General features: G+C 38.5%; 1 protein-coding gene across 6 annotated transcripts in view; it reads right to left on the bottom strand.

Moving 5' to 3' along the window:
• Bicd1 (BICD cargo adaptor 1) overlaps positions 1-14,265 on the bottom strand; it is a 235,010-nt gene that overhangs the window by 11,519 nt on the left and 209,226 nt on the right. For 3 of the 6 annotated variants that reach the window (XM_005334045.4, XM_005334046.4, XM_078014919.1), the window contains one exon: positions 250-325. The exons of 2 other annotated variants lie outside the window; for them this stretch is intronic. In XM_005334045.4, the coding sequence (XP_005334102.1) occupies positions 250-325 (76 nt within the window). Of the gene's footprint in view, positions 1-249; positions 336-14,265 lie in introns of all 6 variants that reach the window. One more of the 6 variants, XM_021732228.3, reaches the window with a different exon arrangement.

Here is a 14,265-nt window from a genome sequence, read left to right on the forward strand (position 1 = left end):
TAGGGAGCTGAGGCAGCCTTTAGTCTCCCAGCTAATGGCTGGTGACACACATGCAAGCTCTCTTGCATTCTCGTTGGGAGCATATGGACTTCAGGTATGCAAACCATATTCATGTAGCCCATATATGAAATAATTCATAGCAAAATATAATTATGTATAGGTAGTTATGGAATTGGGAAGGGGAGTTGGGGGGACACCTAGGGATCTGACATGCAGCTGGGTGGGAAGATAAAGGACGTGTGAATTTACCTGACAGTTGGGCAGTCTTGCCTCCCGGCTAGTTGTGAGCACTGTGGCGGTACGGAGGCAGCAGGCTGCTGACAATCTACAAGAAACTGATAAATTAGACATGTATACAAAGAGATGACAGAGCAAGGTGTTAGTAACAGTAACTAAAGCAGCTGCCTGAGATTTAGTGAGGAATGTGCATTCACACAGAAACAGCTTGATTAAGCAGGTTTTTTTTCCTGAATGATGCCAATAGAGAAGACATACTTTTTTTAAAAAAATCAAATACAGTATTAAAAAATTAGTGACAAAATTAGTAGCAAGACTTTTCAAGTACATTAGGACACATGCAGTCATTCATATTTGGTATTTTGCTACCTCTTAAAAAGGAAGGAGCTATTAATAAAAGATCTTCAAGTTCTGAACTTGAATGTAGTGGTGGTTACTTGCGTAGCACACACATCTGCTATTCTAAAATGGAATGTATTGAGATAACTGAGCATATTGTCAGGACATGTAGACATATTGTCAATCCTACAGGTACATGGAGAAAGGCATGTAATAAAACCCTTTCCATAATTAATACAAGGATGTTGGATAAGAAAATCATCCTTAGTTTCCTGAAGATTGATTTTTATATATTGAAAATGAGAATTGTTAGCAGAAATCTTCCTGTTTATTGTATAGCAAATTGTTAGTAACTTGAGCTTATGAAGAAAGCTAAATTGAATTAAGGGGATCTCCATTCTTTGTTTTGTTTTTATCATTTTTTTAAAGAGAGAGAGAGAGAAAGAGAAAGAGAATTTTAATATTTTATTTTTTAGTTTTCGGCAGATGCAACATCTTTGTTGGTATGTGGTGCTGAGGATTGAACCTGGGCTGCACACATGCCTGGCGAGCGCGCTACCGCTTGAGCCACATCCCCAGCCCCTTGTTTTTATCATTTTGAAGCCATATAATATGACTCAAACTAGGTTAACAAAGTGATAGCTAGTAGAGTCCATGTTATAGCCAATCCACTTCAAGGAAGACTATGTGCCTGGTGTTTAAAAAATCAAAAATCAGTCTGTACTAGAATCACCCAAGAATCTAGTTAGAAATTCATACATTATATTTATGCAAAAATACTTTTGCACATAATTTAAAATTGGAGTTAGACTTAAAAACTCTTCTTGAAAATTTGAAGCACTTTCTCTTGGTAACTGATTCAGTTATGTATTTGTTTTGCAAACTGCTTCCTCGATATTTACGTAGATAACATTTAAGCCCAATTAACACAAATTCTGGATTTACTGTCTTGAATGAATGACATGTATATTTAAAAATGTGTACCTAAGTATCACTTTTTCTAAAGCCAGTATATTCTCTACATAGCTAAGGAATATCCAAAATCATGATAATTGTTGATGCTTTTATGAAAGACTTTGGAAATACACTGAAACTGTACCACACAGAGTACAGTGTAAGGTAGTCTTGACTTTAGTTCATTTAAGAGAACATTATTACTGAAGGGACCCTACTAGCTTCAATGATTCCCTTTTGTAGAAACTCAGAGTCTTAGGAATACATTCCTTTTTTAAATTTTTTTAAATCTTTGCTCCTTTTGTCTTTTCTAATAGCTTTTCTATCTGGCTTGCAATTTAGGCACGTCTTGGACTAATTTAGTCACTTTTTTTTTTTTTTGGTTGGTTGGTTTGATATTTTTGAGAGTGTCTTTCTATGTTGCCTAGGATAGTCTCAAATTCCTGGACTCAAGCAATTATCCTGCCTCATACTCCCAAGTGCTGGGACATAGGATGTACCACCATGCCTGGCTTAGACAGCTACTGTACTTGAGGACAGGTCTGTGCACTTTTGAAGTTAACCAGGTGTGTGTTGCCCTCCTGTGGTATATTTGGGTAAATGCAATGGATGTAAAGACAAAATCACTCTGGAATCCCTGTTTAAATATTGGGAGGGAGATATTAACGAAGTTGTTCTAAAGCAGAGTACTATCTCTGTGGAATGACAATACTAGAATTGATTGGAGTATTAAAATGTTAAATATTTCATATCTTACATATATTAGAAATACTTTTTTTTTTTGCAATAAGTCATGTATTGTTATTCATTCCAAATATACTTTGGTGATAGAGTTTAGAAGGAAGGTAATCAGGACCACAATGCTCTCCCCTAGTGGACTATTTTAATACGTGGTAGTTATTCTTTACATTTGTAGTAAACATCATTTTTCCTTCTTTAGAAGTAACACCTCTGGCTAATTATTATTTTACATTTATTATTTATGAGGACTTCGCTGAGTGCTAGCCTTAGAAAGTAAAAGTCAAATTCCACAGATAAGTTGATGACAGATGAAAAAATTTTAAAGTTATCTACAATGATGTGACTCAATAGTCTTCTAAATCTCTGGTCTAAGGACCTCCAGCTGGGCTCACATCCAGCCCAGCTGAGCTCAGCTCTGTCTCAACATGCATGTACTGGGTAAGATGAAGAGGGCAGGCTGGAGGAGGGAGACAGTCCCTTCTAGCTGAGATCCTGTGGGCTCCCCACGACCTTCCCTGCTCTGAGGAGGACCTCCTTTGGCAGGCTTGAGAAGGAACTAGGCTGAATCTCATTTCCTTTGAGGGCATAAAAGATGACAATGATGTGGCTTATGCAGCAGGCACTGCGGATCCCCCTGCAGCCACTGCTGTTGTTTGGCCACCAGGATTGTCTCAACCGTTCAACAGTCAAGTCACTCAGCTCCAAGTATGTGTCAGAAACTGTGTTAGGCAGTGGGAACAAAAGGCAAACAGAGAAGCTACAGTCGCTGCTTGGTGGAGGAAGACAAACATATTCCATGAGCGATCACAGTAAGTGAAATGGTGGTGATGGTGATGGTGATGATGGTAACAGCATCCCGCACTTATTCATGGCTTTGCCATGTGTCAGGCACTGTGCAGGCACTTAATATGCACATTCTCCTTGAACCTTGTTTTATTCATTCAATTTGCAGATGAGGAAAGGGAGACTTAAGCAACTTGGCAAATCCACTAAGAGGTAGGGAAAAGGCTTTGAATGTGTGATTATATGATCCAAAGGCTGAGCTGAACCTGTAGCTATCTCCCATGATGGCAGTAGCATAGAGTATTATAGAGACTAACTTTAGCTAAATTAAATCAGATTTAATCTAACCAACTAAACGAAATCAGTTTTTGTTTGGTTTGGTACCAGGGATTGAACCCAGGAGTGCTTTATCACTGAGACACATCCCCAGCCCCTTTTATATTTTATTTAGAGGCAGGGTCTAACTGAGTTTCTTGGGGTCTCACTAAATTGCTGGGCCTGGCTTTGAACTTAGGATCCTCCTTCCTCAGCCTCCAGAGCCTCTGGGATTAGAGGCACATGCCACCATGCCTAGCACTAACTGAACTGAATCTAAGTGGTCAGGGAATGCCTCCTGCAGATGTGACATCTGAACTTATACCTAACAGATACTTGACAGCAACCACACGCTGTTCATGGTCACTTCATTATAAAATTAGTGTTTACTAGAACTGAAATGGATAACATTGTAAGTTATCACTCATAGACCTGAGAAAAATCACAGTATATTTTAAAGAGATTGTGCTTCCAGGATAACTATTATACAGGGTGAATAAGAAAAGTTAAAGGGAAAAGCATCTAGATCTTGATAAGCACAGGAAGAGTATTCTCATGTGACATTCCTCATAAACAAAAGACTCAAGTAGGAAGGAAGGCAGAAAAGAGATATGTCTCTCAGTGAGAGTGCGCTTAGCCTGAGGGAAGCCCTGGGATCATCCCCTGGACCCGGAAAAAGGAGAGAGACAGATAGAAAACAAGGGAAGGAGGAAAATATTTGCTGAGTCAACTGTTGTAATCTTTCCTACAAACTTTACATTAGTCATCTGTTTTAAGTCTTAGCAAAATCTGGAGTTTTCATTGTCACTATTCCCATAATAAGGGAAATATTTTCTACGTATGTATATTGCATCCGTTTTTTTCTTATTTATTTACTGGTACTGAAGATTGAACACAGGGGTGCTTTATTACTGGGCTACATCCCCAGTCCTTTTTATTTTTATTATGAGACTTTATTTGAGGCCTAGGCTGGCCTCAAACTTGCAATCCTTCTATCTCAACATCTCTGGAGTAGTTAGAATTACAGGCGTGTGTCACTATGCTCAGCTATTTTCTTTCTCTTCCACCAGAAAACAAGCCCAGAGCTTGGCATCACAGTAGGTGGTCTGCAAACTTCCACTGATTAATCACTAACCACTCTGTATCCAGGGTCACATAGCCAGGAAGTAGCATACTGAGAATTTAAATTTAGACTCTTTTTTAGTTTTTATTTATTTATTTATTTATTTATTGGTACTGGGGATTGAACCCAGAAGTGCTTTACCACTGAGTTACATCCCTATCCCTTTTTTTTTTTTTTTTTAAATGAGACAGGGTCTCACTAAATTGCTGAGGCTGGCCTCTAAATTGTGATCCTTCTGCCTCAGCCTCCAGAGTAGCTGTATGCACTGCCATGCATGACAAATTTAGACTTTTTAATGCTACAGACTATTTTTCATTCACTACTCTTCTTGCTTCTCAACTCATTGTCAGCTACTTCCAGAAAATATCATGTCATAGAATCAAAGAAATGTAAGAACTTCCCCAGTTAAGAAACTGATTTGCAGGCAATCAAATACCTCAAAATGCAAAGCAAGATGTAGTGTACAGGAATGATACCTATTTTTTTGAAAAGATGTGGGGAAAAATAACAAATTTCGCTGGCAGACAGAAAAAGTCTTGCCACGTGGCTTTCTCTTAGGCTTCTACTATTTTTTAAACATTCCAGTGCAGTTTAGAAAATGACTGGCCATTTGGATGAAGGGAGAGCCTCATGTGGAAGAAGACAGAAACACTAAATTTTGATTCTGCCTTGGCCCACAGGGCAGCAGTGGGCGTTGGTGTGGAGAGTATGGACCAGAGCCTTCTGTGGAGACCATTCCCACCAAGGTAAGTAGTGGGGCCACAGGGTGGCTGCCCTGGTCCCCAGATGCTCTGCGGCAGGTGGAGCAGCAGCCCTTTGCAACAAATAGTCCCCCACAGCATGGTTCACCCTGACCCCTTGTTTTCTTGACTTTGGAACTAATGCACCCCCACTTCTCAGGAGGTCTTTTCCATACCACATCTCCTTCCCCCAGGGCCACAAACTCTGCCAGATGCTGCCCACATTCTGTGAAAACTAGTGTCCTCTGAATTTCCCTCATACAAGTTCTCCCTCATAAGACACGATGTCAAATCCTTCTGAAAATGAGGTGTTCAGAAAGGAATTGCGTGTGGTCAGACAGGACTAGCAGAGAGGGGGAATGGCAGGCCTGTCCCATCTGTCATCCCAATTCTATGAAAACAGCAGAACCCTTGTAGCATTTTTGGGAATTCACATCCCACTGCTGCTGCAGAAGGAGGTTTCTTTGTTTATAAATGGTGCTGTCAAGTCAGGCTTCGTCCATCCTAGACATAGAGTGTGTGAAATTTCAATGTATTAATACTCTTTTAATTTTTTTGTGTTTCCCTAATACTTTTCACCTTTTCCCCCTCAATAACTTTTGGAACCTATCCCATCATCCAGCATATTTGCTTCCTCTCCCATTTTGTTTTTGTCTCAGATCAGAAAATGTGCTAATCATAATTTTGATTTTTTTTTTTTTTCAGTTTTTTCCTCCCAGGGCTGAGGACTGAACCCTGGGCCTTGCATGTGCTAGGCAAGCGCTCTGCCACTGAGCTAAATTCCCAACTGTTGGTTTTTTTTAAAAACTATTTTTTAAATTGTAGATGGACACAATACCTTTATATGTTTATTTGTATGTGGTGCCAGGGACTGAACCCACTCAGTTCCTCATGCATGCTAGGCAAGTGTTCTACCACTGAGCCACAACGCCGGCTCTGATTTTGACATTTTTATCTAAGATTAGCAACTAATAATAGGACCTGGCTAGTAAAGATCATATTTTATAAACATCCATGATTTGGACCCTTTGTACCTGTCATTCAACCAGTTGTGAATCAAAAATTATCTTACCACCAAGAAATGATTTCTCTATTAGTCTCAAGAATATTTAAAAATACCTAATTGGCTATGTGCCAAGGTTCAGATATATTGTTTTACTTTCCCAGGTTTTATGAGAGAGGATAAGGGTGGCCTAGCAGAAATCATTTCCATCCTTCCTTCCCTCTGCGCTGGGGACTGAACCCAAGGACTTGTACATGGTAGGCAACGATTCTACCACTGGGCTGCACCCCTCATGCCCAAAAGTCATTCTTGATGGACTCTTGTTGGAGTTTGGCAATCCCCATTATAAACTGAGCATATAAAACCCATCAATTTCTAGAAACTTGTCTAGGATCAAGTTTGTTAGTCTATAATTTAGAGAAACTTTTTACTTTTCCACTGTATAAAAACTCTATTTCCACATCTTCTGTCCACTTAGGTATTGATCCTCTTACTTCCATGCTTTTGTTCTACCTGGGCACCTCTTCTTCTCTCTTTCATATGTCCATGACTTTTTTGGGGGAGGGGGTTTCAGGATTGAACTCAGGGCACTTGACTACTGAGCCACATCCCAGCCATACTTTGTATTTTATTTAGAGACAGGGTCTCACTGAGTTGCTCAGAGTCTTACTGTTGCTGAGGCTGGCTCTGAACTTCAATCCTCCTGTCTCAGCCTTCTGAGCCGCTGGGATTACAGGCCTGCAACCCCCTACCCCCTACCACCCCCTACCACCCCATCTGTAACTTTTTAATCTTTCCTTCAATAAGAAAAATGAAAAGGAAAGGGATGTGGGCCTTCCTCTTGTTTTGAAAATGACAACTCATACTTATTCTCAAAAATAGGCAGGGGAAATGCAAGTTCATGGTACAAAGTGCACACATGCCTCTTGATGAGATGCTCAGTCGTCTTTGTTAACTTGGTGTACTGTTTCAAGTCTGTTTTTAAAAGTTTACTAAATCTTAGGGGCTAGGGTTGTGGCTCAGTGGCAGAGTGCTTGCACACGTGAGGCACTGGGTTCGATCCTCAGCACCATATAAAAAGTAAATAAGTAAAACAAAGGAATTATGTCCATGTTCAACTAAAAGAATTTTTTTAAAAGTTTACTAAATCTCCTTGAACAATTGCTGTCACAGAATATGACTTCGCTGCTATTTTCAAATAGATACCACTTGGACCAAAATTCTTACATACTTGGAGTAAACAGTCAATATTCATTAAAGACCTTCCACAGATGACTAATTAACAGTAAGCAGAAAAGCAAGATTAATTATGAAAGATCCTAGATAGGAAATTGACAGAGTTATGGACTGTCTTAAGATCAACACAGCATGGTTAATGATCAAAGCATTGAGGCATTTTCTTTTATGTCCTGATGGGAGGGAAAAGGATCTCCAACTTCTTTCTGCAAGTCTGGGCATGCAGACTTGCATAATGACAGAAAAAGGAAGAAAAGGCAGAAGGAGAGCAGAAGGAAGAAGGAAGAATGAGAAATAATGGTAACATAATATCTATAAAGTCATATATATAGTGTATACATACGTGCACATGTATGTGTATCTATGTAAATGTGTGTATACACACCTACATATGAACATACCAAGGCCAGGTACTTTGCATGCAGACTCTTTAATCCTTATAAAAACTCAAAAGGATAGATGAGGTCACTAGTGGGGTGATTTAAGTTAAAATGACACCGGTAGAGTTGGCCCTAATTCAATCCGACTCCTGTCCTTGTGTAAAGAGGAGATTACAGAGACACAGGGGTGCACATGCACAGAGGAAGACCACGTGAGGCTTCAGCAAGGCGGCGGCCGTCTGCAAGCCAAGGAGAGAGGCCTCCAGAGAAACCAAATCTGCTGGCACCTTGAACTTGGACTTCAAACCTCCAGAATTGGGAAAAATAAATTTATTTGTTTAAGTTGCTCTATCTGTGGTATTTTGTAATGGCATCTGGAGCAAACAGAGCCTTTGGTACTTGCTCCAAAGTGGAAGCAGGGATTACTTCTGCTGACTCTGCCAAGAGTGCTCTGCAGTACAAATAAACCCAAACAGCAACAGTTCTCTCAAATTCTTCTAGTGTCTAAGCTCTCCGAGGATTGAAATGAACTCAAAGCAAAATGATATATACACAAGCCCAGCAGTACAAATTATGAATGAAAATATGCACTTGAATTTCAGCAGATTTTCTTCTTAGCAAAAAGCATGCTAGAGAGAAAAAAAGAGAAAATGTCCAAATTAGTGGTATTAAGAGAACTAAACCAATGATAGAATGTTAAACTTGAGAATTATGTTTGAGAATTTGTAATTACATTAGTAGAAAATATTAATTTCTATATACTATACACTGAGGTGGAGATAGAAAACTTGTGTAATTACAAACAAGTCTCCCAAACTCAGGAATTCTGAAAGTTTGTGGTTGAAGCACAAAGCACTCTCCATAATTGGTAACTGACAATCTCACAGATACACTCAGGTCTTAAGTGAGGATTTTACACAAAGATCAGTTATGGATAATAGGCTAACCACAGTCATCCCACCTCTACTTGCCAATGATGCTTTTGCAATGACTGCTTGTGGCCTTTATTGTCTGTCTTTATTCTGTATTCTCAAATCTCCATTTTGGCATGGCACCTACAGTTTGTAGGTACTTTTGGACCTACTTGTAGAGTCTCACAAGTTTGCACTACTGCTCTGCCAACCATAGTTGAGTGACACTAAAGAAGGGACTTAAATATGTTAAGCCTCAGTTTTTAAGCCTCACTTGTTTGATAAGTGAGAACATGAGATATCAGTCTTGCAGGGCTCTTAAGAAGACCAGAGAGAGGATGTTTGTGAAAACATGCAGTCTACTGATGAGACAAGAGACAAGGGAAGGGGGGGAATCGTGACCTAGGGGTTTTCAGCTTTAAGAAACAAAGCTATTAACAGCAATCCATCAAGAAAGGCCCAAACAGACCCTATGATGAACTAACTCATTTCCGTAGCCATTTGTTGCTATCGTTATATATCCATCTGAAGTGTTCCTGGTTTCTCGGACTGTTCAGAGCCAACCAGCGTCAGTCTTTATTCCTGATCACTCCAGAAGGAAACTTCTGCTCCCCTAATCTCCTTCAGCACTTCTTGCCCAACTTTTGACCACTGCTTTCCTGAAAGTATGTCTGCTCCCCCAGCAGCAGGCAGGACCCTGTGTCATAATTCTTTGTTTCTCCATAGAGGTTTGTTTAGAGAATTTCCATGTGGCTCAAAATACCTGCTTACATAGATGTCACGTCTCTTAAAGGATCCTTGGATTTGTTCATTGTTAGGACTTTATCAATGTTTGAGAGATCCACTTGAAGGGAGAGTTTGCAATTCAGACATTTCTGATATCATAACATCTTTCAAACACTGTCTGATAAAGGGTTCTTTTTTTTTTCCTCCCGTGTTGGGACAGAAGTCAGGGGTGCTCTATCAACATGAAGCTATAGTCCCAGCCCTTTTTATTTTGAGAGAGGGTGTCACTAAAGTGCCCAGGCTAGCCTTGCATTTGCTATCCTCCTGCCCTAGCATCCCGAATAGCTGGGATCAGGGGGGTGTGCCACAGTGCCGGGCAAGTTTTTAAAGTTAGTGTAATGATAATATTTTTTCTTTTCTGATAATTGGAGCCATTATAGCGTAAGACTTTGATGCATAAATATTGAAGATAATATTTAAACTCATTATTTATGAAGTGTTAAGTAACATTAATACTGAATTATTCCTCACTAAATCTACAAGATGATTAATAATGGGTTAATGAATTAACAAAAAAGTTAATGAAAAGAAGCATCAAGTAAATTCTCCCTGTGGTAACAACTTGAACATTATATAGTCCTATTTGGACTCCTAAACACATGAATTGAAAAGACAGGTATATAAAGAATATAGGAAAAAAATAGAACAACTTGAGATAGATATGTGATAAAGAAAAATAAGAACACAAGAAACACACAAATACTAATATTTATATAGTAGTTAGGAAAAGTTGAAATCTTTAAAAATATCTAATGATGAGTTTAACGATACATTGATACTAATAAAAATAGGTAGGTATGAACAACCTTTGACATTTTTTAATCAAACACATAGAGTTGGCCATCTCATCCCTTTTTGACAAACACATCATATGTTCTGTTAACACATTAGTTTCTCTGAAAGAATCCACAGGTAAGACAACAGCATCATTTCCAAATTCTCAGGGATGTAATCTGCTAATTGATAACACCACACACTTCTCTTTACATCAGTGTTTAACAGCAATTTCCATACTACGTTTATTCAGTAATAACCTTCAGAGAACAAAAAGAACTGTTGAAACACATAATTTTTAAAAAAAATATAGATCATGCAAAAAATAAAATAAAAAGATAAAACCTGGTGACAAATCTTAAAAAGCATCTGGCTCTGTCTCCTGTAAGTGACAACTGCATCTAGTTTATCACACCTTGGTGACAGGCATTAAAATTATCTTCCACGATGTAGAATTAGAACATGACTCGCTAAGAAGAGAGGGAGCATTTTTTAGATTTTGTAGTGATTATTGATTAGACAAAAACTCACTCAACTTTCCATTTCCTATATTAATGAATATCATATGTCTGGCCAATAAAGCAAATGGGGATTCATAGAAAAGTCTACTTTTATTTCAAATCTTGCAGAAGAGAAATATAAAAGTGCCCTGCAGTCTAGTCACCTTTGTGCTTCTGAACAGCTTACAATTAAACCGTGAGCATGTGTGTCACCAACAGCCTACGGCAGGAGAGACGAGGAGGAGGAAACGGCTGGGAAGGATTGAGTACAGTGGCACTAAGAGGGAAAAGTACACTCTTCTTACACCAATTAAACAGCTTTTAAAACACAGCTTTTTGTTTGCAAATAACCTTCTCAAGAGCAATGCCAGCCGGCACAGAGTTAACTCAAGGTGGTGTGGTGGTCTGTTCTTGGTAAGTCAATAATAGCATGTATCAAATGAAGACCAGCTTCTCCTCTGAAATGGCAGAATGAATTCATCATCAAAGACACGAACGAGAAGGACATTAAGCAAGCCACAACCAAGAACCCACTGAACAGATCACTTGTGAAATTAGACCCCAGACCGGAAAAATATATGAGACACCACTCAATGAAATGTGTTTGATTTTTTCTGATTTAATATTTTCTTCACTTTAAAAAAATCATTGCAAAAAAAATATCATACTAGAATATGTTCTGAGAGGCTCAAGGCATCCTCTTCTGTAAATCCATGGATCTGAAAATTATAGACTTTCATCAATGTCACTTGTTTCTTGGCTTTTTTTCCTCCCCTTTTAAGAAAAGAAATGCTTATCAATGTAATCCACATTTTGGGGGGGAAACAATTCAGAAACCCAAAATGAAACTAAGTGTTTCAAAATGCCCTAAGTTCTCATAAATAAATTAAAGCATAAGTACAACTTAAAGGAAGAGCAATGTGTTTAAAGAGTAGATATTTTTAAAATCCAAGTTTACAGAAGGTGCTTATACATTTTTTCAAAGAAAAAAAATAAGTATTTACAATTACAAGCTTCCTAATGTGAAAGTATTTGATTGATAAAAATTTAATTGAACAAAAGCTTCAGGAATAAATCTATGAAGGAAAACAAGGTTCACCTACAGGTTTATAGCCAACTTACCTCTTTTTGCTTTTGATGTCAAGTAGTGCATAAAAAGAGAAAAAAATTTATGTTTAACTGATTCTAATGCGTTACATAATGGCTCATTCCATAAATACCTACTCAGAGTAAAACACTATTCTGGTTTTTAAAGGATCCTATGTACAGAGGTGAAGCAAGGACTGCTTAGACAGCCAGAAGCAGGGATTTCAGATGAACCCGGCAGCATAGTCATTGAGATATCTGAACCCAGGACCTGGGTACCATTTGATCATAAGCAAACACTGTATTTCTACTCTAAATTTCTGATTTTGGTCCTCATGGTCCACACACGTAAGAGAAGGATTTTCTATTTGTAGTATACTCTTCAGTGCAGTGAAAAATTGGTAGATAAGGCTTCATTTAAAGTAAAAAATGGGTAGATGATCAGCATCAGAACTGCAAAACAGTCCTCAGTATGAGAAAATGTGTCCCCTCCAAATAAAAACTTTTAAAAAATTATTTTAATTTTTGGTTTTGTTTTTTATATCCACCAAAAATTAGTTTAAATGACATTCCTGCTCTAGGTCATTATTGGGCAAAACAGATGTACATATCCTTATGTAAATCTTTACCTACAAAATTTTGAAATTATAGAAGTTTCTTTTAAGAGTAACCATCACATCTAGTACATCTTCTGAGACCTTTAGTTGACTAATGCAATTATATGAGAAGCCAGCTCTAGAAGCAATCCCTCACAGCATTTAGATTATTTATGTCACAGTGACATAAATAATCTAAATGCTGAAAAAGAATAAGAAAATCCCTAGGACCAGGCATAACAAAAGCCAAGGCAATCAAGGCTTTTATACGTACACTTCACAAATACTTATAAATTTGTGATATTTAGAGTCTATTGATGATTTTATTTTTGGCTGAGAGTTGATAATTAAAGGACAATGATTTAATGGCTGGACGTCCTATTTATGGCTTTACACTTTTTAAAGGGTACAAAGAAATAAAGTCAACCACTTAGAGTTTGCTTTCCCTTTTCTTTCTCATATCTTTCGGGCAGAAGATACACTGGGGAAAGGACCAAGAAACCCGAACAAGATCAAGAGATGGGGGCATGAAGAGGGCTACACAGCTGTGCTAAAGGAATCCCAGAGGGTGGCGGGAATGCTTCACGTAATTTAATGAATACAGTGCCCTGTGAATCTTTTCTGATCGATTAACTGCACAAGTCTAATTACTAGGTCACTTTGAGTAGTAGTCTAGGTGTAAATGCTGTGGAATTACATTTTCTCTTCCTTCCTTTTTTTTCATACTGGGGATTAAACCAAGAGTACCACTGAGCTAAATCTCCTAGCCCTTTTAAAATTTATTTTGAGAGAGTCTCACTAAGCTGAGGTTGGCCTTGAACTTGGAATCCTCCTGCCTTAGCCTCCTAAGTAGCTGGGATTACAGATATGCACTATAGTGCCCAGACGGGACCATACTTTCAGTACATCATTTAAAACCAAAAGACAGAAAGTAGCAAGCCCAGCCCTTCCACGAGCATTATACCTACATATCATTTGCACTGTGCTCACAGGCAGAGCTCGGATTGCTCCTTCAGACCTTGCTCAGCTGGCTCAGAGTTTAGGAATACCCTTGAAGCCAGGTTTAGTATACAGAAAGGTCCATTCCCCCAAACTACTCATAATGCCTCAGAGGAGTCTGAGTGCCTGCCATGCTGATGAGCACCAGAGAAGCATTTCTAAATTAAATTGGTGGCCCCAATAATCAGTGTAACGATACAGGCATATTTTTAGATTGTGAATCCCATCTGTTTTGAGAAAGAAATCAAAGTGTTAGTACATTGCAAGAGTTCAGTGGGAACTCAGGAACACTGCTCTTTTCAGTTCATTAACGCACAGATATTTTAAATGGTCAAGAGTTTTTGTTCATTATCTTAGATAAAAGACATTTTCCTCTTTCTTGGGAAAAAAATTCCCTTAGAAACTGTATAGTTCTGATATTTTAAATATTTTTATGTGTCTATTTAGAAACGGGGGTTTTACATAAGGGGCTCCAGACCCGATCGTGGAATTGAATTCACAGAATGCGAGAAGCTTAGGGATGGCCTGAGCCCCTTCAAGACTGCTTCACCTTCTTTTTCAGAAGGTGTAGTTTGGATAAAACCTTTCAGGTAATGCCTTATAATCAGAAGTTTTGTTATAATAAAGGGTGTCACGTACTTATAATGAGGGTGACTGGGATACAACAAACCAGGGCCAGCAGGTTGTACTAAATAGTATGGGCACAGCACAGAAGCCTGACAAAGACCTTGATGGGTCTCTTTTTCATGGTGTTCAAGGAAG

This window comes from Ictidomys tridecemlineatus, chromosome 6 (assembly GCF_052094955.1).
Source record: "Ictidomys tridecemlineatus isolate mIctTri1 chromosome 6, mIctTri1.hap1, whole genome shotgun sequence".
Taxonomy (NCBI): domain Eukaryota; kingdom Metazoa; phylum Chordata; class Mammalia; order Rodentia; family Sciuridae; genus Ictidomys; species Ictidomys tridecemlineatus.